A 22,655-nucleotide genomic window follows, 5' to 3' on the forward strand; every position below is an offset into this window, starting at 1 on the left:
TTGTCACCGTCTGATTTGAAGAGGATAGGATAAGATTGTGTGCGTGGGTAAAAAAATATCTTACAGGCCCAACAGGTAACCAAGTTGAGATTTGGGCCCAATATGTTTTGTCTGAAAAATTGTTCAGAAAGAGAGGGGACTCTTGTTGCCTAAAGTTAAACCCCAGTGGTCTCTTATGATTTTGATTAAGAGAATTTAATAAGCACACTTAGAGCTATAATTACGTTTAAAAAAAAAAAAAAAAGACTCTGGGGAAAGGAGAAAAAAAGGAAAAGCATAGCTCTTAGAATTATTAAAACAGTGGGTAATATTGTAATAAAGCGTAAAATAAAGCACTAAAATGGTAATGATGATTGTTAGGTTCTCTTTTTCGGCACATAAATAAAATGAGAAAAAGAACGGAGAGGACGGACGTGTGAGACTTAGTTGTCGACGTGCAGTCACCACTACGCTCTGCAGTGCGCACGGCCACCACCACTTGACTCGAGCTTCTCTCGGCCCATTGGATTTGTTTCAACATCGCACTGATACCCCATCAAGAAACAAACACAGGCGTTGGCTATTTCGACAAAATAAAATGTTGGATGTAACGCAATTCGAAATCCTAACATTTTGAACGCACGAAAATTTCACGGTAATCATTAATGTTCCCCCTCCCGGGGGTCCCCACGCCCGTGCACCGCCAAGACTCAAAATCGCCCTCCTCTTCTCCAGCTATTTACAATATTGCCATTACCAGAATATTTAACATTATTAAATTATATTATTAATCACCGAGCACAGTCGCTGCCAGAGTCAAAACTCATGCGAATGTAATTGCTTAATAATTAACTAATTATTATTAATCACTAACCCCCTTCCCAATTCATCACCCGCAACGAACATTTTTAACTTTCATTTTCGTGAACGTTGATGGTAAGTAAATGTAGTTTATTTATTTATTTATTTAATACACGTGTCTGACTATTATTGGTCGAATTCATCCTTGGCATTTTCCGTAATTATTCGTCACATCAAACCCCATAAATGGTACAACACCGTCAGTTAATTTACCTTGTCTTCTTCACCCTCATGTATCCGTTAGAAGCCCCCCCCCCCCCCCCCCCCCCACGCTCTCCCCTTCTCTCAGTTTTCTCTCTCTCTCTCTCTCTTCTTCAAAACTACCGCACCTCCTTCACTACACCAGTCGCCTTTTCCTCTCTTCTAACACAAACTCCCCCCAACAATACATATTCTCCCTTTCAAATTTCACATTGCCGGGAAAATCCCCTGCTTTCCCGGATACCAAATGTCGGTCCCCGGCGACTCCACGCCTTCCAACTCTACCGCCTCGCTTCCTCACAGGCTCTCCTCCAAAACCCCATTTCTCAGTCTAAAGCTCTATGTGGTCATCGCAATTCTCTCTGCCTTCTTGCTTTTAGTTTCTCTTTTGATCTTCCTGTGCGTTAGCCTGAGGCGCACCTCGCGCAAGCGCAGAATGCTCCTGAAGCAAAATTCCGGGTCCATCCCTCCGGTGTCCAAAGAGATCGTGGAGATCAAAACTGTGGGTGCATTCGTAAATTCGGACGAAGACAAGGGCAAAATCGGAAATGCGGACTCGAAGAAGGAGGAGATTGGCGTCTTGGTGGAGGAGATGGAGATTGGTAAGGGAGGGAAGAAGGGGAGGAGTGAGGGAGAAAGTAGCGGCGGCGGCGATGGCATGTCCACTACGAGCAATGAAGTGGCGGTGGAAGCGATCGGCTGGGGCCGGTGGTATAGCTTGAAGGAGCTAGAGACTGCAACCCGTGGCTTCGCGGAGGAGAACGTGATCGGTGAAGGAGGATACGGCGTCGTGTACCGTGGTGTCTTGCAGGACGGCTCCGTTGTGGCTGTGAAAAATCTTCTCAATAACAAGTACGTAAAGTTTTTGATAGATACTTCTTGGTCTCTGTTTGTTATGCATGGAAAAATTCCTGGATGCGTAAGTTATTGTTTCAAGCTTCCGTTGATTCAATTTGTTAGCACACTTTTCCAGGTTCTGTATGTTTCCCTGGAAATTATCATCAAGGTTAATTTAATGCGGAATCATGGATTATGATAATGATTATGTTTTGTTTTGGTCAAAGCAAAGGGACGATGTTTCAGGATTTCTTGCTTGCCTATTTTATGTTTGTCTAGATCCAAGCTTTATCGTTAAATGTTCTGTCTTTTGGCTTTTTTTCTTTCCAAAATTATCTTGGACTCCTGGTACATCGTCCATCTGGACTCTTTTTTTGGTGTATATGTCGGTATATCTACATATATATACATGCAGTTTCTTTAGTCTGGAGTACTTGGAAAAAGTAAAGTGGTTACTTTGTTCTTTGTTGGCTTTTGTTCTTTTTCTTTTTTTCTTTATCTTTTACTAGGCGATATAATTTTCATATATCACTCAAACTTTCTTTTGCTAATTTAATCTGTCATATCTCATTTCAGAAAATTTTTTTAAAAAAATTAATCTGTCATATGATCTGCTCAGGACAGAATCAATGGAAGAAAAAGGAAAGCAACAAATAGTCTTGACCAGACCACTAAGAATGGATAAATTTCTTCACTAGATCTACTCTTTTCCTACTTAAATTGACTATTTTACAAACAAAGATCACCAAGCAGTGTGAAAATTTAATTGCTCTTTTCATTAAAAAAAAAAAAAGGAAAAAGAAAAGAAGGTTTCTTATGCAAATTTTAATGTTTGTGAAAATGTTTAGTGCTGATTGGTATTAAAGTTTGAAAGATTTGCTAAGCAGAAGTAAGTATGGTGTGGCAGGGGTCAGGCAGAGAAGGAGTTCAAGGTGGAAGTTGAAGCTATTGGGAAAGTAAGGCATAAGAACTTGGTGGGTTTGATTGGATACTGTGCTGAAGTTGCTCAAAGGTACTACCCTCCACATGCCCACAGGACTTAGAAATTGTAACTAGAAATGAACTTGAGATAATACTTTTATATTTTGTGGTCTAATTTCTGTGCTGAAACTTATACTCTCTGTTTCTAGGATGCTTGTATATGAATATGTTGACAACGGCAATTTGGAGCAATGGCTGCATGGTGATTTAGGGCCTTACAGCCCTCTGACATGGGATATCCGAATGAAGATTGCCATAGGGACAGCAAAAGGGTACAGCATTAACATAATAAACTACTCAAGCATCTGGCAAGAACTGCATTACTAGAAGAGTTATGTTTTACTCAAGCATCTGAAAAGTGTTTTGCTTTATGCAGGTTGGCATATTTGCATGAAGGATTGGAACCTAAAGTCGTGCACCGTGATGTAAAATCCAGTAACATTCTGCTTGATAAAAAATGGAATCCAAAAGTATCAGATTTTGGTTTGGCGAAGCTATTAGGATCTGAAGCAAGTTATGTGACTACACGTGTAATGGGAACTTTCGGGTTGGTTCTCTCCCATAAAAACAATATCTAATAGCATCAATGTATCAAGTGATAACAATGTGTCAGTTGCAAGAAATTGGTTTCTATGCATGTTTACAACTGAATTCTAATCAATTTTCTGCAGGTATGTTTCTCCTGAGTATGCAAGTACGGGGATGCTTAATGAGGGAAGCGATGTTTATAGTTTTGGAGTTCTACTTATGGAGATAATTACAGGAAGGAGTCCTATTGACTATTCAAGACCAGCTGGAGAGGTGAAAATACACATTTAACCTGTATATCTAATTTTCTATCTTGCTGTGTAAACATGAAGGCAAACAAAAATTAAATTGTCTTATTTCAGACAAACTTAGTTGATTGGTTCAAAGGAATGGTTGCTAGTCGCCGCGGAGAAGAGGTTTTAGACCGGCGTATAGAAGTTCAACCCTCGTCAAGAGCTCTGAAAAGGGCATTACTTGTTTGTTTTCGTTGCATTGACTTGGATGCCATCAAGCGGCCAAAGATGGGGCAAATTGTTCATATGCTTGAGGTGGATGACTTTCCCTTTCGCTCTGTAAGTGCCATACTGAACCTTCTTTTTGCTATCTGTTTCAACAAAGCCTGTACTATTATACCAGAGTTATTGGTTAGACAGTCACTATTTCATTGGTTTGGCCATCCCTTCCTTGCTTAGATTTGTTCTATTACACAAGTCAATGTGTTCTTCAAAGAAAGTCATGTTAGCAAGGGATCCTTTGCATTGTTCTCAGAGTTTTGATTCCTTATAATCGAGACGAATAGAAGACACCTCTGTTCCTGTGCCTGTGTTTAAATGACAGCTTCAGTTCGTCACTTGTGTAACTGTGGTCGAATCTTGTTTAAGCAATCATTTTGGTTTCTATGCTTTTATGTAGGAACAGCGATTGGCCCGAGCAACGGATCATCCTCCTTATCATTCATCTGCAACCAAGAAAGCTTCGCATCCGACTATGCATGCTGAGGGAGATGATTTGGCTCCTGTTTAGTGTTTAAGGGATGGTCAGTGTACTTAATTTGTAGTATAAGTCTTGAAGATTAGTATACTGAGAGAAAATTATACACTCGATGTTCATACATGATTTTTGGATACTAAACGAGCCTCTGTAAATATGCACTTATATTCTGAAATACATGAAAACTTTATGAGTCTTTCTAGGGAAGCATGTATATCCATCCATCTACTAAGAATCAGTTTGGTCCTAGCGAGATGAACACAACGTGGCAGATCTTTGTGTTGCTTTCAATGAGATTGTGATGTGAATGTTGCTGGTATGACATTATTTCTCTCGCAGGGGCAAAGGCCAATTCGACAATATTGCCTGCGTGACCCGCGTATTGTGCTTGTCTTGCAAACATTAAAATGCAATTGTGGGTAATATCACCTGTCAACTGCCGTACATACACAGAGATATAAAAGTAATTATAAGGTGGTGTTTGGTTTAATTAGTTGGGTAGATGTCCATGATGGTTGAAAATGGATGCAAAAGTTGACATAGTAATGAAAGTAGTCGCTTTAGGAATCGAGGGATATTGGGCCATAAATTATAGGGTCGTTGTCCTTGCCACATGGGTAAGTAGTCCTTGCCACAATGGGGTGCAGATCAAAAGTTAAAAGGCTGAAATATGAAATACCACTGCTTAAAGCAACAGGTATCAGAAACCATTTCTTGCACGCCGACTAACCAACCAGCTAATAATAATACCGATACTGAAATAAAGAAGGGAATTTTGATGAGACTAGTAAATAGGAAGACACATCTCACATGGAGGTTGGAGTATTTTTTATAAACCATTGTTGGTATACGAGCTATTTAAGTAGAGGGAGACTTTTAGATTTGGATGAGGCTATTAAATAGGAAAAGCCACATCTATACGGAGATTTGAGGATATTCTTGCTGATAAACCATTGTTTTCTTTCTTTCTTTATTATTATAGATTTCAAAAAATTGTAGTTGGATTGTTTATTTCCTAGCCAGAGAGGCAGTGTGTTCACTTTAGAATCCTTCTCCTTTCTGGTTCACTGTACTCGCCTGTAGCTTAATACATACTACTTCCATTCTTGCCCTAGCAAAAAGAAAATAGAAAATGACGCAGGTGTTTCAACAACGCAAGAACAGCCAACATTCCCTCCTTACCCGCCACGTGTCCCCTCTTTTCTCCATTACCTTTCGACACGCCCACTCCCGCTCTCCTTATTATACGTCACAAGCACCGCACGAAGAGCTACCTCTACCTGAAACCAAAATACATGTATAAAAAAGAGTTAACACTTCCTTTACGACTATGAGTATTTAAACATCCAGATCTCAGTAATCTTCGCGCAGTGACAGACAGAGACCGAAAATGGAGGAGAATCTCATAAACAGGCTTGAAGCCGCGGTCGCCAGATTGGAAAGGATATCAGTGTCTGGTGGTGCGGTCGAGAGTCGCGGCTTGGATAACTTACAAGTGGATCTCGCGGCGTCGGACCCCGAGATTTTGGCGTTCGCGGATCTGATGGCGCAGCGTTTGGATAGGCTCGGTACTGCTGCTGAGAAAATCGGGGGACAGGTGCTGGACGTAACTAAGATAATTCTCGAGGCGTTTGGTGTGCAAAAAGAGCTTCTCGTTAAGATCAAGCAAACTCAGGTTAGCACTTTCGTTTGGTAGTTACTGGATTCAGTTTGTGCTTGTGAGGTTTCTTGAAAATGTCATAGTTCATTAAGTAATTTTATTGTTAAAATTTTTAGCTTATAAAATGATTACCGTTTCGGATTTATTTGGTTTGGTCGAGTCGTTCTGCGAGGTGATTTGAATTCCACGCTGTAGAATAAGATGAGACTTATATGGAATAAATAGACTGCGTTTGAGTGGTCCATTTGATTCTTAGCTTCAAACGAGGGCGTTGTATAACCTGGAGGGAGTGGCTAGTTTGTTGGGTCGTTGTTTCTTTTGAGGATTAATTATACAATTGCAAAGGTCTCATTCTTTCCATGTGTAATATGGTGAGTATTGCAAACATGAAAGCTCACAGTAGTTGATACGGTTCGAACATATCTCTCTCTCTCTTTCTCTCTCTCTCCGCGCACCTCCCAGACAGGAGATGGTTTGGACTCCTAAATGTAGAGAATTGCTGTGGAGCCCCATAACTTAAGCTCCTTAAATTTTATGCTCAGAAAAGCTTATAAGTTCCCTTTGAGCTAAGCTAATGCCATCTAGACGTGGTAAAAACCTAGGAGCATGACATCTAAGAGAACTTAATATTGGGAATTATCTTAACTGGCTGGTGGACTTTAGGGTGAGAACATGCTAGAGTTTCCTTTAGAATAGAAGTGAAACATTATTTTCAATGTAGTATAAACACAAATTGGTCCATTAAGCTGAAATTTTAATTTAAAATATCTTGAGCTAAGGATAAAAACTTGGGAGGACATGGAACTGGATTCTAGGATGTCACATTGGTCTTGTTGGTTTTGCTTTTCGTGCTTTTTGTTTCTTGACAGTTCTTGTCTTTGTAGTAAATACTGGATCAACATGATATTGTATGGTTTCTATTTTGGTGGTGCAGAAGCCTGATATTGCAGGGTTGGCCGAATTTCTTAAGCCATTAAACGAAGTGATCATGAAAGCTAATGCCATGACAGAGGGTAGGCGGTCTGACTTCTTCAACCACTTGAAGGCTGCTGCTGATAGCCTCACCGCATTAGCATGGATTGCATATACTGGAAAGGATTGTGGTAACGGATATTAAATTCTCATAGACACACTTCTCTCTCTCTCTCTCTCTCTCTCTCTCTCCATTTGCATGTGTGTGTATGTTTGTGGATATTCAAATTTGCTATATTGACTATGATCAGAAATCTTATTGTTTGGCATTGATTTTTTTCTTTTCACCTGGTTGTAAGGTATGGCCATGCCTATTGCGCATGTAGAAGAAAGTTGGCAGATGGCTGAATTTTACAACAACAAGGTATTTGGCATGCATGCTTTTGATTATTGAAGTAGATGAGGTAGATGTAACAACTTTTATTGGAAGGAAGCTAGGGTTCTATTGTTAAAAGTTTGCTATGACCTCCTATAAGTTATCTTTAATTGGCGTTTTATGTGTTCTCTTTCTTTAATTTTTTGTATATAGCTTCATATTTGGTTCTGCTAAAAAAAGAGTAACAAAAAGGAATTCCACCATCGACAGTGTAAGAAAGGGGCAAAATTCTTGTGAATAGCTTCTTCTTGCTAACTATACCGACGACAAGCCTAGTCACATCCTTTTGTGGTGCTTATACACAGGGAAGCTGTGGATGTATGAGCTTTGGGGGGGAAATAGGATAGAGGATGATAAGGCTAGGAAGTGGGTGGTAGCTCTTATTCCTTCCCCTATTTTCTGGCTAACTTGGAGAGATAGGAATAGAATGGCTCTTGAAGTGGAAATAATCCCTTTCACTGGATTAAGAACTTCCTCTTCATCTCAGCCTATTGTGGTTAAACTGGTTGTAGCCTCACTAATGAAGGAGAGTTAGTTGACTTAGTATATCCTTGTCATGTACATAGTTGCATATGACACTACTATATATGGACAAATAGTCCTTTGGTACCTTGCGAAGGATTAATATTTTTCTTTTCTATAAAAAACAGTGGCAAAGTAATTTAGCTTGTAAGATGTATTTATTTGGTAATGATTCTGAACGAAGTTGGTACCCTCATTCTGTTATAGTTACTCAGTTACCATGATGCCATCTGTTCTTTTCAACCCCCGTAACCATTCAGAATTTGTACAATGATTAGCAAATAAATTACTTCTCATTGGTAGTGACATTTTTTATTCTGCAATTTAGGTTCTTGTAGAGTATAGAAACAAAGATCCAAATCATGTGGAATGGGCCAAAGCTTTGAAGGAGCTATTTTTACCCGGTTTGAGAGACTATGTTAAAAGCAATTACCCTCTAGGTCCAGTCTGGAGTGCTACTGGCAAGGCAGTTGCTGCTCCATCAAAAGCTCCGACAGCAAGTGCCCCTGCTCCTCCACCTGCACCCCCAGCTTCTCTCTTCAGTTCTGAGTCATCTAAGCCTTCATCATCAAGCCAGAAACAAGGGATGTCTGCCGTTTTCAAAGAAATTAATTCCAAGGCTGTAACGTCAGGTAGTTTTTGGTTTCAAATCTTATTCTTTTTCTTTTCCTTTTGTTGGTTTGAAACTATGCTAATATATTCTCTGGATCCTTAGGTTTAAGAAAGGTTACAAATGATATGAAGACTAAGAACCGTGCAGATAGAACTAGTGTTGTTGGTGCCGTTGAAAAAGAACGTACTACCTCACCTTCCTTTTCAAAAGCAGGGCCTCCAAAGCTGGAGCTTCAAATGGGTCGTAAGTGAGTATTCATCACTCACAGATTATTTTGAGTCTGTCATAATTGACACCTATGAAGGAATGTGACTTGTTATCGTTATGAGCTCTGTAGGTGGGTTGTTGAGAATCAAATTGGCAGAAAAAACCTGGTTATTGACGACTGCGATGCAAAACAATCTGTTTATGTTTTTGGATGCAAGGATTCTGTTTTGCAGATTCAAGGTAATTTTTAATAATTTGGACACTGAATTTTCTGTCTTAGTTCTTTTTCGCCCTTCTGTTGGTGCTTAGAGCAATGGAAGAACCATTCCCTTTCCTACTAATTCGGTGAAAGTATTTTTTCGTTAGTACCCATTAAACATTAACCAACTTATTATCATGCTAAATATGGGCAGGGAAAGTGAACAATATAACTGTTGACAAATGTACCAAGATGGGAGTTGTATTCCTGGTTAGTATGGGATATTTCAGGGAAAATCCCTTGTCTTTTAAATGCATAAACACATAGAATACGTGCGTGTTAATGCTCTTCGCGTTGGATAACAGGATGTCGTGGCTGCTTGCGAGATTGTGAATTGCAATGGTGTTGAGGTGCAATGTCAGGTATTTCTTTTGTTTTTTATTTCTATAGAAGAAAGGTATTATACGTACTTACTGTAATTCTGTTATGCCTGTCGAGTTGCTCAAGTGTTCATATCTTTACTTTCACAAATTACCATGCAGGTTATTTATCTATGTTGTTGCTTATTCTTTTAGAATATAGAGAAGCAAAATCTAACTATATATTGATGCATATTTTATTGGGCGATTATGTACCATGAGTTATTTCTACCCAATTCTTTGGAAACTGTAGGGATCAGCTCCAACAATTTCAGTGGACAATACAGGAGGATGCCAGTTATATCTAAGCAAAGATGCACTGGGTACGTCCATAACAACAGCCAAGTCAAGTGAGATTAATGTGATGGTGCCTGGTACTGATCCTGATGGTGACTGGGTATGTTTTGATACTCCTCTCAGTTAATGCTTCATGCATTCCCCTCTTGGTTTATTAATCTTCTATCATCACTCGAGAGTATGCTTAGGTTATTATCTTCCCATCCTCTGGCTACACCATTATTTAGAATGTGCTATTTGTTTCTATGCTGCTGCTTCCGCGCAGTTCGTAATTCATGCCTCCTGTGAGGTTCTGTTTCTCTTGTTGACCATTTTAACATAATGCATATAAATGCAATTTTTCCTTGCAGTTTCATTCTGTGTATTTGAAAACTCAATCATAGTTAACAGTTTTTATTTGTCGATTATTAGTTTCTATTGACTTTCTCTTGTACGTTTCCTATTAACCAGAACTATGGACATGGTACGCCTGTGTTATAAACAGGAGAGGGAAATAATACATAAAAGTAGTGCAGGGCCTCTATCAAAATAATCACAATTAGCATGTGATATATTTAAAGGAACTGACAGTTATTAATTGATTTTGACAATATGATGTCCAAACTCTCCGATCTCTTCAGTCTTGGGGGAGCCTTTACTTTAGATTAAACAAGTAATTGATATGACTCTTTATGGTTCTTCCTACATTTTTCTTTTAGTATAAGTTGACACTGCATCAATTTCTTATGATATCAATATAGAAGTGAACTTGAGATCTTTGTTTGTGAACCTATGTTGTGCCAGTAGAAGTCAGCTTTATTCCCATTCAATTTTTAGAACTTCATTATTTGATATATAGAGCTTTCTTCCTACATTCGTAATTAGATCAACCGCACGAGCATTTCTAATTGTATTTCTATTCCCAATTATCTAGTGATGAATCATAGAAGAAACTAACTTGAACTGAATGTGGAATAAACTTAGAATTAAAATGTCATTTTGATTTAATTTTTTACCTACATGTATTGTTTGTTTGTGTTGTAGGTGGAGCATGCTTTACCGCAACAGTTCAGTCATGTAATGAAGGACGGAAAGTTCGAAACCACTCCTGTCTCTCATTCTGGAGGGTAACGAAGTTGTTCGCAAATACGGAATTAAATTCCTTGATCTTTTACTTCAGTTTCATGCTTGAACTGCTTGAGGGACGGCAGATTCATTATTTGTTAGTTGTGCTTCTATTATTTGATTGCGGTCAGAAAAAATTTGTTTTGGCTATGTTTATTTCAGAGGAGTGGTTTTGCGATGGGGTTTTTCACAGGTGAGGATTTTGTTGTAACAGGGAGGGTCACATGTGTTTATGAATATCATATGATGATAAAAGGTGTTGTATTGCTGGAAATACATTTGGTTATGGCTTAATTTTTGTGTTGGAAACTTAATACTTGAGATGAATCATTGAGGTGAGATTCAAAACAGAGGTGGGATATGTTGGATAGCGAATAGGTAGAGGTTCTTCCCTTTCTTGGTTCTCTCGTTTTGGGATAGACAACATGAACGGCTACCATAACCACATGGGATGATAAACTGGAAATCATGGAATAAAGCATGTCAGTACTTGCAAAGGCTATGGGGTAACTCCGCAGGGGAGCTGGGTAGGGTAAAAGTCACGAGTTTCTGTCTAGCCGTCATAATAGTGGCGTTAGAGAGTAAGTATTGGAAAAAGTTTGGCGCATTTTGAGTAGGTGTCATGTCGGCCCCGTAAAAGAAGCTGACGTACATTCCCCACCAGCCCCTTCCTTTGTGACCTAAAATTGAATTACTAGTGGTTTAGTTTCTGTTCGGTTCGTTTATTCATTTAATCACGTGAGAGTGTTGCTGAATACTTTGAAGTAAAAATTCAAATTACAGAATAAGTTCGACATGTTCTTTTTGTTTTCTCTCCTGACCCAAAATGGGATGACTAGATTAACCTACATATATAATAATATTTCCATCAAAATACAGAGTACAAGAGATAAGCATTCCATGGCCGTAACATGACGCCAGTCCACTTGCGATTTTTCTTTCCTTACTGCAACCAGAGTAGAAAAAATGGAACTTAGCGGGTCCCCACTCCACAATGACAGTACCACTCCTCAACTACAAGCTACAAAACACAGCTTACTTCGAGTTAAGAGTTACCGTTACCTTCGCTTCTCATTTCCACCCACTTAATCTCTCTCTCTCTTCCATCACCGAATACTCTCACTCCTCTCATGGCTTCCCGTTTTCTACCCTTCCTCCTCCTCCTCCTCCTCCTCCTCCTCCCCCCTCTTCCCTTCTCAAGTACGTTCACTTCTTCTCATTTAAACCTCTACGTACTCTCTCTCTCTCCCCAACCACCTCTGATTACTCTTTCCGCCGCCTCAATTCTAATTCACAATTACTCACTGTATATTTCTCTCTGCAGGATCGGAGTCGTTTATAGGGGTTAACTATGGGCAGGTGGCGGATAATCTGCCGCCACCCTCGGCTACGGCCAAGCTCCTGCAATCTACTTCCATCGAGAAAGTAAGGCTCTACGGCGCAGATCCGGCTATCATTCAGGCCTTGGCCAATACCGGAATCGGCATCGTCATCGGCGCCGCCAACGGTGACATTCCCGCCCTCGCTTCTGATCCAAACTCCGCCGCTCAGTGGGTCCAATCCAACGTCTTGCCTTACTACCCTGCCAGTAAAATTATTCTCATCACCGTCGGCAACGAGGTAATGCATTATCTTTTCCCACTACCAGAATCAATCCAACTGTCTACCTCTGTCTATTCCTCTTCTTTTCTCTTCCTTTTTTCTTTTATGAGTACTGTTTCGTAACACAAGAAACTGAAAGTAAATCCAAGCTTAGAGAAAATAACATATGTGTTGCAACATAAAAGCTAACTCCATTATATTCAGTTCGATTCGATGGCGGAATGATGAACTGAAGTAAGACGGGGCCTTATCTTGACAGGTGATGATGACGAACGACCAGAATCTGATCAACCAGCTCCTCCCGGCGATGCAAAATGTCCGAAAGGCCCTCGAGGCCAACTCGCTCGGAGGCAAAATCAAGGTCTCAACCGTCCATTCCATGGCACTGTTAAGTCTGTCCGACCCGCCATCTTCCGGATTTTTCATACCGAGTTACCAGAACACCTTGAAAGGACTCCTGCAGTTCCTCAAGGACACAGAGTCCCCTTTCGCCATCAATCCTTACCCGTTCTTCGCCTACCAGAGCGACCCGAGACCCGAAACGCTAGCATTTTGCCTGTTCCAGCCAAACGCCGGTAGAGTCGATGCGGGATCCGGCATCAAGTACATGAATATGTTCGATGCTCAGGTTGTTAGAAAATTGATATACATAGGTAGGTGAAATTTAGTGGTTGGTTTCAATTTTGTATAAAAATTTGTGTTGGGTGTGCAGATTGATGCTGTGTATTCTGCGTTGAGAGCAATTGGGTTCAAGGAGGTTGAGATTTTGGTTGCGGAGACAGGTTGGCCATGGCAGGGTGACAGCAATGAGGTCGGGCCAAGTAGAGAAAATGCAAAGGCGTACAACGGGAACTTAATTGCACACTTGAGATCGATGGTTGGGACACCATTGATGCCTGGGAAATCTGTGGACACATACATTTTTGCACTCTATGATGAGGACTTGAAACCAGGCCCTGCTTCTGAACGTGCCTTTGGTCTTTTCAGAACCGACCTTTCAATGGCCTACGATGCTGGTCTCTCAAAGTCAAACACTACCCTGGTGAGTTCACTACACATACTGTAACAATACTTAACATCTCTCACAAAAAAGCATGATTTTTCATTTGTGTTTTGGTGTTGGTCTCAGAAACCGTCATCGACAGTTTGGTGTGTGCCGAGGGCCGGTGTTTCTGATGCTGAATTACAGGCGAGTCTTGACTATGCTTGCAGCCAGCAGAGTATTGATTGCAGTCCAATCCAAGCAGGAGGCAAATGTTTTGAGCCTAACACCGTAGCTTCACATGCCGCTTTTGCCATGAATCTCTACTACCAAACCGCGGGGCAAAATCCATGGAACTGTGATTTCTCTCAAACTGCAACTCTAACCTCCCAGAATCCCAGTAACCACTTCTTCGTCTTCGTCTTCAGTATAGCTTATTATAAATCTCAACTGCATCTACTTACGTCGTATTTTATTTGTTTATCATTTGCAGGTTACAATGACTGCGTTTACCCTGGAGCGAGTACTTGAGAAAAATGAAAATAAAATAGAATAAGAGAGAAAATATGTATGATGTATGTTTTTTTTTTGAGTTGTTAATTAGAATTACCTTTATTTGTAAAGCTTTCCTCCTTTTTACTAAACTCTTTCTCTCGCAATGCTGCCTGCTAAGTGACTCTGCCTCAAGAACAGTACCTCACTTTACTCCCATTTTTTCTTCTTTCTTTATTTTGGGTCCCAATTTATTCCTGTCTGGAAAAGCTTTCTAAATCATCTGTTAGTTTTCTTTCTATAAAGCTTACAAAAAAGGAAGCTCCATGGACTGATATTTTTTTAGGGTTTTCTGGTTAAGTAGCTTCTCACTGATAAAAATTCCATTTCCTTCAACCTGAAGCTTCAATAATTTGCCATAAAGTCGAGTTTTCTGGATTCCATTAGGGCGAATGTGAATAAAGTAAGTAATCAACGTGCAGATGAAAAATGCATTTTCTGATACTCTTTGAGTGCTCATTCGACATGCAAATTTGATCGTAAGTTTATAATTCCGAGAAGATCAGATGGTTTCCACAAGTTTATATAAAACTTGCTAATTCATTCATGAATCTACAGTACTTAATAATTATTCATAATAATAAAAGCAAAAAGCTTTTAACAAGTTAATTATATTTAATAATCACGGCTTATCGTATTCCTCTTGTTTTGGTGATTGTTTCTTAGTGTTCTTATTTTTGTTTGTTTTAATTTGGAATTAATTTTTGCTTTTTTATAAATCTTTGATGGATTTATTAGTATTTTTATAAATACTCTTCCAGTAATTTTTTTTTTTACCCTATTTCAAATCAAATATTGAATTTTTTATCTATTATTAATTATTTAAAAAATATACTGATTTACTTTTAAATAATTAATGTAATTACATACCCTTTATACATTTAATGACGGGGCCCACGTACCACCCTTTCCACCGGAATAGCGGAACGTTTATTTAGTATGACACGTAAGCGAACGTGGGACCGGCGGCGCCAGTCAATTCAGTCTGACTTTGTCTCATCATTTCCAGTTGCCATTCTTTCTCTCTCTCTCTCTCGGACCTCCTCATAGCTAATAACAGGCCACCGTAATCACCAACGGCAAAGTAACCTTAACGCCACTCTTCTCCGTCCGAAGCTCAGTGTGAAAAAACCCTAATATATCACCCCTAAAGCTCCCATCATTTGTACCAACAACAAAGAAGAAGCTGCGGAACAAAATGCTTTCCTTCTAATACACCTCGAAAGAGATATAAAACATGTCCGTTTCCGAGCTAAAAGAGCGTCACGTAGCTGCCTCTGAGACCGTCAACAATCTTAGGGAGCGATTGAAGCAGAAGCGCCTTCTCTTGCTCGATACTGACGGTTACAATTCTCTTCCGTGTTTCTGTTAACGTGTTTGCTGATTCTTATTCCTTCGCGGTTTTGTGTAGATCTGTATGGTTTTTGCATAAATTTTTGCAGTTGCGGGGTACGCTAGGTCGCAGGGGCGAACTCCTATTACCTTTGGACCCACGGATCTGGTTTGCTGTAGGACCCTTCAGGGACACACTGGCAAGGTATTTTTCTTTCGAATTTGTTTATATCGTGTTTCTGTACCTGTATGTATATATGTATGGGTGTTTATTTGTATGAGTTTTGCGTCTAGTTTACTGAGTTTTTCAATTATAAGGTTGCCGAGTAATTTACTTCTTTTTCTAAATTATGATTGTTATGCTTCGACAGAATGTATGTAAGTTGGTGAAGTTAGAAACTTCGTATTACGCGGCAAATAAAGTTTTTGGAGAAAGTTTAGCTTTGGATTTGGAAATTATAGGATCTATAATGGAAATTTCGAATGTAAAGTAGCTCAAGATAAGGGGTTAGTTTCTGGATTACGACTATGATTGGGTGTAGTAAATAAAGCCAGGATTTGTACTCTTCAAAAAGAAAAAAAAAAAAAAAAGCTAGGAGTTGTACGTTATGATCCCTTTGCGATAAAATTTGGACCTTCATCACAGTTTAAAATGAAATTTACTTACAAAATTAGGAGCTGCTCATATCCCTTTGATCAGCTGGGGTAATTTAACTATTAAAGCCAGGAGTTGTATGTTATGATCCTTGCCTGATAAACATTCAAGCTTGACCGCACATTCAATTATAATGTTGCCAAGTAATATACTTCTTTTTCTAAATTATGATTGTTATGTGTCGACAGAATGTATGTAAGTTGGTGAAGTTAGAAACTTCGCATTACAAGGCAAATAAAGTTTTTGGAGAAATGTAAAGTAGCTCAAGATAAGGGGTTAGTTTCTGGATTACGACTATGATTGGGTGTAGTAAATAAAGCCAGGATTTGTAATCTTCAAAAAGGAAAAAAAAAAAAGCTAGGAGTTGTACGTTATGATCCCTTTGCGATAAAATTTGGACCTTCATCACAGTTTAAAATGAAATTTACTTACAAAATTAGGAGTTGCTCATATCCCTTTGATCAGCTGGGGTAGTTGAACTATTAAAGCCAGGAGTTGTATGTTATGATCCTTGCCTGATAAACATTCAAGCTTGACCGCACATTCAATTATAATGTTGCCAAGTAATTTGCTTCTTTTTCTAAATTATGATTGTTATGCTTCGACAGAATGTGTGTAAGTTGGTGAAGTTAGAAACTTCACATTACAAGGCAAATAAAGTTTTTGGAGAGTTTAGATTTGGATTTGGGAATTATAGGATCGATAATGGAAATTTCAAATGTAAAGTAGCTCAAGATAAGGGGTTAGTTTCTGGATTGCGACTATGATTGGGTGTTATTTGACTAGTACATAAAGCCAGGATTTGTAATCTTCAAAAAGGAAAAAAAAAAGCTAGGAGTTGTACGTTATGATCCTTTTGCGATAAAATTTGGATCTTTACCACAGTTTAAAATGAAATATACTGACAAAATTAGGAGATGCTCATATCCCTTTGATCAGCTGGGGAAGTTTGACTATTAAAGCCAGGAGTTGTATGTTATGATCCTTGCCTGATAAACATTCAAGCTTGACCGCACGTTCAATTATAATGTTGCCAAGTAATTTACTTATTTTTCTAAATTATAATAGTTACGCTTTGACAGAATGTATGTAAGTTGGTGAAGTTAGAAACTTCACATTACGAGGCAAATAAAGTTTTTGGAGAAAGTTTGGCTTTGGATTTGGGAATTATAGGATCGATAATGGAAATTTCGAATGTAAAGTAGCTCAAGATAAGGGGTTCATTTCTGGATTACGACTATGGTTGGGTGTTATTTGACTAGTAAATAAAGCCAGGATTTGTAATCTTCAAAAAGTAAAAAAAAAAAAAAAAGCTAGGAGTTGTACGTTATGATCCATTCGCGATAAAATTTGGATCTTCACCGCAGTTTAAAATGAAATTTACTTACGAAATTAGGAGCTGCTCATATCCCTTAGATCAGCTGGGGTAGTTTAACTATTAAAGCCAGGAGTTGTATGTTATGATCCTTGCCTGATAAACATTCAAGCTTTGACTGCACATTCAATTATAATGTTGCCAAGTAATTTACTTCTTTTTCTAAATTATGATTGTTATGCTTTGACAGAATGTATGTAAGTTGGTGAAGTTAGAAACTTCACATTACAAGGCAAATAAAGTTTTTGGAGAAAGTTTAGCTTTGGATTTGGGAATTATAGGATTGATAATGGAAATTTCGAATGTAAAGTAGCTCAAGATAAGGGGTTAGTTTCTGGATTACGACTTGATTGGGGGTTATTTAACTATTAAATAAAGCCAGGTTATGTAATCTTCAAAAAAAGGAAAAAAAAGAAAGCAAGGAGTTGTACGTTATGATCCTTTTGCGATAAAACTTGGACCTTCACCGCAGTTTAAAATGAAATTTACTTACAAAATTAGGAGCTGCTCATGTCCCTGTGATCAGCTGGGGTAGTTTCACTAATAAAGCCAGGAGTTGTATGTTATGATCCTTTCCTGATAAACATTCAAGCTTGACCGCACGTTGAAATAAAATGAGCTTACAAAATTTGAAGCTGCTCATGGACATGAAAGGAGGCATTTCATTGGCTCCAACCATAAATCATGAGGTCATTGCAATTCTGGAATCTGATTTGATTAACCATTTCGTTGCAACCTGTTTAAGAGTTCAAGGAATGATCATCTTCAACTACCAGAAAGTTCAATTCTTTTTTTAATGAATTCTTTTTTTTTAATGAATTTTAGTGTATAAACACTCAAGAACCTTTGCAATATCTTAGATAATGTACTAATTTAAACTTGCCACCAGATGGATCTTTGAGTTAAACACTTACTTTGATTCTTTGATATAAACACTTCCCTGTTTATGAGTGTAAGTTGCTTTCATGAAAGTGATATGCCTGACCTTGCATTAAGTTAGGAAGTAGAAGTTATAGGCATTACTTAAAAATTTAATCTGCCTTGCTACTACAGTGATTTATGATTGCATTCAGCTGTCTGTTATTTGTAGCCACTTAGTCAGTTCTTAGTTATCTTTATAACTCGTTGCTTGTTTTCCGATAATGTGCATATTATGTGATCCATGTCAACAAACTGTTTTTTTGGTTGTAGTAAATGGGTTTACGACCATGGACCTCTACCTTTATACGGTGAGAAGCGATCAAATAGGCTAGCCTAGTGATTCATCTAAAGAAAGATTCTATTTATGTATAATCAGTGTATCTTGTGCAAAGCTACTTATTACTATAAATGTTTTAGTTAAAAATTAAGTCTGCAAGTAGATTGCTGATATAGCGAACAGGAAAAGGAAGAAAAGAAAGAAAAACCGTTTTGTAAAAATTAGGAGCCAGAATAGATTTCCTCATTCATGAGAGCATATATGAAAAGCAGGAGAGTCCTACAGCCTGGCTTAATCATATTTTACACTGTTTATTTTTAGTTAAAATGAAGAATTACTGCAGTGAACAAAATGAATATTTGAACTCGGTACTCGGAGTATTTAATTTCTTTATTGATGCATATGGAACCTGCAAAAATAAGTAGTCTATTTTTTCTCCTAAGACGATTGCTACATAACACTGTAATCCCTAAGAAACTTTCAGGTATACTCATTGGATTGGACTACCGAGAGGAATCGAATTGTCAGTGCATCTCAAGATGGGAGGTTAATAGTGTGGAATGCTCTAACAAGCCAGAAGACTCATGCCATAAAACTCCCTTGTGCCTGGGTTATGACATGTGCTTTCTCTCCATCTGGTCAATCTGTTGCCTGTGGAGGTCTTGATAGTGTATGCTCGATATTTAACCTCAATTCGCCAACTGAAAGGGATGGAAATCTACCAGTAGCTAAAATGCTTAGTGGACATAAGGGTTATGTTTCATGCTGTCAGTATGTTCCAGATGAGGATACTCACCTAATTACCAGTTCAGGTGATCAGACGTGCGTCTTGTGGGATATTTCTACGGGCCTCAGAACTTCCGTTTTTGGAGGAGAGTTTCAGTCTGGACACACTGCGGATGTCCTAAGGTATTAGTTTACTCCATGTACCGAACTAAATATTGTTCACATATACAATGAAGAATTATCTCTCTTTAGCAGCATAAATCATTTTGTGGAGAACATGTGATTTCACCGTGTTATCATTTTCACTTTTTCAGTGTCTCTATTAGTGGATCAAACTCAAGAATGTTTGTATCTGGTTCATGTGATGCAACTGCTCGTTTATGGGATACTCGTGTTGCAAGTCGAGCAGTACGTACTTTTCACGGGCATGAGGGAGATGTTAATACTGTGAAGTTCTTTCCAGATGGCAATAGATTTGGGACTGGCTCCGATGATGGAACTTGCAGGTTATATGACATTAGGACTGGGCACCAACTCCAAGTATACTATCAGCAGCATGGTGATAATGAGGTCCCAACTGTGACTTCCATTGCATTCTCCATATCAGGAAGACTCCTCTTTGCTGGTTACTCAAATGGAGATTGCTATGTATGGGATACTTTATTGGCAAAGGTAAACTGTCAACTGGTTCTCTAATGGTGATTTTGGTATATACTCTTTTTTGAAAGGAAAAGAGAGAAACCATGTCCATAAGGCACCAAGGGATTGCCATCCAAGTACCAAAAAACTTTATGAATTGTGACAAAAAGCCAAACTATCTATGAGGTTGCCTAAATCCTCTTCATTGTTTAGAAGGTGATAAACAAAAAACTCATGGTCTGGAACCAATGATTCTGATGCTAGCATAAAGAGACCTGATACCATAAAAAAACCATCTTGTTCCTTCCTTTCAAGATAACCGAAATAGTCAATGGAACAAGAGAAATGAGTTTTTTCCAGGACTTGCGCACCCTAATACCATCATAGGCCATTACCCAATTGAACCACGAGGATATAGTTTCTGAACTTATTAATATTTTAATTCAGGTTTCCGCAGATTTGAGCTAGTCACCTCTGGCTATTTTGAGTGTTGCATTTTCCTTTGTGGAACACAATTCCTATCCTGCGTGCTTATAGCTACTCAAAACTAAGTACAAAGAGAAAAAAGCTATTATATTGATGTCTTGAAAGTTCATCATTAGATGTATGAGAATCAGGTTTTTGTAGAAATTTGGGCATGTGAACCCTAAATTTGTCTTGTTAAGCACATAGACGACTGAAGATAGCATATTGACTGGAGGCATGTTAGTAGGGTCTCTGTCTCTTATTTTTTCCCTATTGGCTTTTGGCAGGTTGTTTTGAACTTGGGATCTCTCCAGAACTCACATGAGGGCCGGATCAGCTGTTTGGGTTTGTCAGCTGATGGAAGTGCCTTATGTACAGGAAGTTGGGATACAAACCTCAAGGTTAGTTCTTATATAATCCTAGTCGCGCTATTTCATTTAGCCATGACTTTTACAAATTTACCTCCAGCCCCCACTTCCCCTTCCCCAACATAAATTTCTTAAGGGAAAAAATAAAATTCTGCCGACATGTAGATTTTCACGTTGCATTTGGTTTAAAACTATTATATTCTAATTCAATTCCAACTCTTAATTATTTAATGTAGAAGTTAATCATAATTTACTTGCACGGCTGACTCAACTCTGTTCAATCTTCAATTCCCGACCATGGATTAGCATTCCTACCTGTTAAAGAAGAAAGCATAAAGTGCTAACTTGAAAATCCAATCAAACCCGATATTAGTGTTAATAAATAATAGACGCAAAAGAATGAAATAATTAAATTCAAGTTTCTTTCCAAATCTGGGTTACTAGATGCCAATATCCCATCATTGTTTGTGCCCATTGGTTAGCACTATATACAGATATATTTCTTTATCTATTGATGATGTAAAATATGGAAAGATATCATCAATGGCATGGCTGCTTTATGAAGCTTGACAAGCGTTATGTCTTTTGTGGATCTTTTTGGCTTACTATCAGTTGGTCCAAGGATCAAATAATTGGCTTTTTGTTGTGGATCTCTTATTTGGCTCTGTTAGTGGGTTCTCTATGAAGAGAACTGCAAATCCATTAATTTAACTTGTATCTAAAATGTCATGATTGCATGTAATCATGCAATTTAGTGTTCAATTTGCAACATTAGGAAATTTGATGTCATAGGCAGGCTGTATATGTTTGAAAGGGAAGTTGTCCTACAGCAGGGAAATATCTTGTTTCCATTTTTAGTCTTTATTCCTAGGATGTTATTAGACACAAGCTTTTAGTTTTTTTGTGGTAATAAATTGGATTTTTCTCATACGTCAATTCTCCGTGATAGATTTGGGCTTTTGGAGGGCATAGAAGAGTAATTTGATTATCAGAGGAGAATGCAGTCTATCATCTATCTGCTGAAAACTTAAACCTCAAGCCAACAATCACATTTTCTTTGGTGTGTCATGCTTCCTGAAGATTCCTCTTGTCAATAGTTATGTGATTTAAAAAACATTATCATGTTATGCAACTTGTAATCCTCATGTGAGGAACTGAAAAGTTAGTACAGAACTTGGAACAGTTAGGAGAAGCCATTTCTTGGTTTATCAGCTTTGCATAGCACTGTGCGTGAAGTATCTTTTGCCTGATTATTGTTCCTATGTACTTGGCAGTTCTTACAACATGTATCTTTAATTTAATGAACAAATTGAGATTTCTCTATGCCATTGTTTCTACTTCTGGGCTATTCAATTCATTTCCAGCTATTGCATTTACCACCAGTTCATCATTAAAGACTAAACAAGAAAAACATATGGCTGTACACCTTATATCAGCCAGTTGACACGCCAAACTTCACCTTTGCCGTCACATATTAGCTTTGAATGTTATGCTGACTCTATAGTTATGGACTAATCCTTGCCAATCAAGGTTATACTTATACCTCTTCTTTTCTCCTGTTTGCTTGGTGATTCAGGTCTGTGGTTTCAATTTTGTTTTCATCAATGAGACATTTAGATTAAGAACACCCAGTTTTTGAATTAGTATTTTATTCTTTAGTTATTTTACACAATACCTTACATGATTCTATGAAGAGTTCTAATATTCAACTTTACCTTAAATGACTAAAGCGAGAATTCTACAAGTTTATGCCCTGAAAAATTTTAAAGAGCAAATTTGATTTAAATATAAAAATTATGATAATTTTATATACCGACTGTAATTTTGCAAGGATTCTCTGAGAATTGAACTGAAACAGCTGAAAGAGTATGACTTCAAAGAGACTTTAAAAAGTTGCGCACGCGGATAAATAAATAAGACAGTGATTTGTGAACATTAAACTATTTCCAACAGCATCTCAGAAAACAGCTGAGCAATAATAATAAATGTAACAAATGAAGAGGCCTTTGTCACAG

The 22,655-nt window shown here is 38.2% G+C and overlaps 4 protein-coding genes across 5 annotated transcripts; all 4 read left to right on the plus strand.

Annotated features, from left to right (window-relative positions):
* Positions 1–1,093: 1,093 nt before the first annotated feature.
* Positions 1,094–4,573, plus strand: LOC110813718 (Protein kinase superfamily protein). 2 transcript variants are annotated; one of them, XM_022040960.2, is made up of 7 exons: positions 1,094–1,893; positions 2,786–2,890; positions 3,009–3,131; positions 3,236–3,406; positions 3,531–3,660; positions 3,750–3,959; positions 4,300–4,573. In XM_022040960.2, the coding sequence occupies exons 1-7, from the start codon at positions 1,289–1,291 to the stop codon at positions 4,408–4,410; spliced, it is 1,455 nt and encodes a 484-aa protein (XP_021896652.1). In that variant the 5' UTR covers positions 1,094–1,288; the 3' UTR covers positions 4,411–4,573. The 2 variants fall into 2 exon arrangements, with proteins under 2 accessions (XP_021896652.1, XP_088062880.1); XM_088206754.1 differs by having other exon boundaries at positions 4,306–4,573.
* Positions 4,574–5,343: 770 nt separating this feature from the next.
* CAP1 (cyclase associated protein 1) lies at positions 5,344–11,040 on the plus strand. Its single transcript, XM_088206755.1, has 10 exons — positions 5,344–6,052; positions 6,972–7,140; positions 7,309–7,373; positions 8,236–8,539; positions 8,623–8,767; positions 8,858–8,967; positions 9,141–9,196; positions 9,292–9,348; positions 9,599–9,742; positions 10,666–11,040. The coding sequence occupies exons 1-10, from the start codon at positions 5,768–5,770 to the stop codon at positions 10,750–10,752; spliced, it is 1,422 nt and encodes a 473-aa protein (XP_088062881.1). The 5' UTR covers positions 5,344–5,767; the 3' UTR covers positions 10,753–11,040.
* Positions 11,041–11,796: 756 nt separating this feature from the next.
* LOC110813728 (O-Glycosyl hydrolases family 17 protein) lies at positions 11,797–13,989 on the plus strand. The gene is made up of 6 exons (XM_022040972.2): positions 11,797–11,946; positions 12,071–12,366; positions 12,608–12,976; positions 13,061–13,390; positions 13,478–13,730; positions 13,824–13,989. Exons 1-6 carry the CDS (start codon positions 11,877–11,879, stop codon positions 13,859–13,861), a joined length of 1,356 nt encoding a protein of 451 aa, XP_021896664.1. The 5' UTR covers positions 11,797–11,876; the 3' UTR covers positions 13,862–13,989.
* Positions 13,990–14,878: 889 nt separating this feature from the next.
* On the plus strand, positions 14,879–21,963 carry AGB1 (GTP binding protein beta 1). Its single transcript, XM_022040978.2, has 6 exons — positions 14,879–15,225; positions 15,325–15,419; positions 18,927–19,351; positions 19,483–19,840; positions 20,560–20,673; positions 21,590–21,963. Exons 1-6 carry the CDS (start codon positions 15,120–15,122, stop codon positions 21,623–21,625), a joined length of 1,134 nt encoding a protein of 377 aa, XP_021896670.1. The 5' UTR covers positions 14,879–15,119; the 3' UTR covers positions 21,626–21,963.
* The last annotated feature ends 692 nt before the right edge of the window (positions 21,964–22,655 follow it).

This window comes from Carica papaya, chromosome 6 (assembly GCF_054855325.1).
Source record: "Carica papaya isolate Zhongbai chromosome 6, ASM5485532v1, whole genome shotgun sequence".
Lineage (NCBI taxonomy): Eukaryota > Viridiplantae > Streptophyta > Magnoliopsida > Brassicales > Caricaceae > Carica > Carica papaya.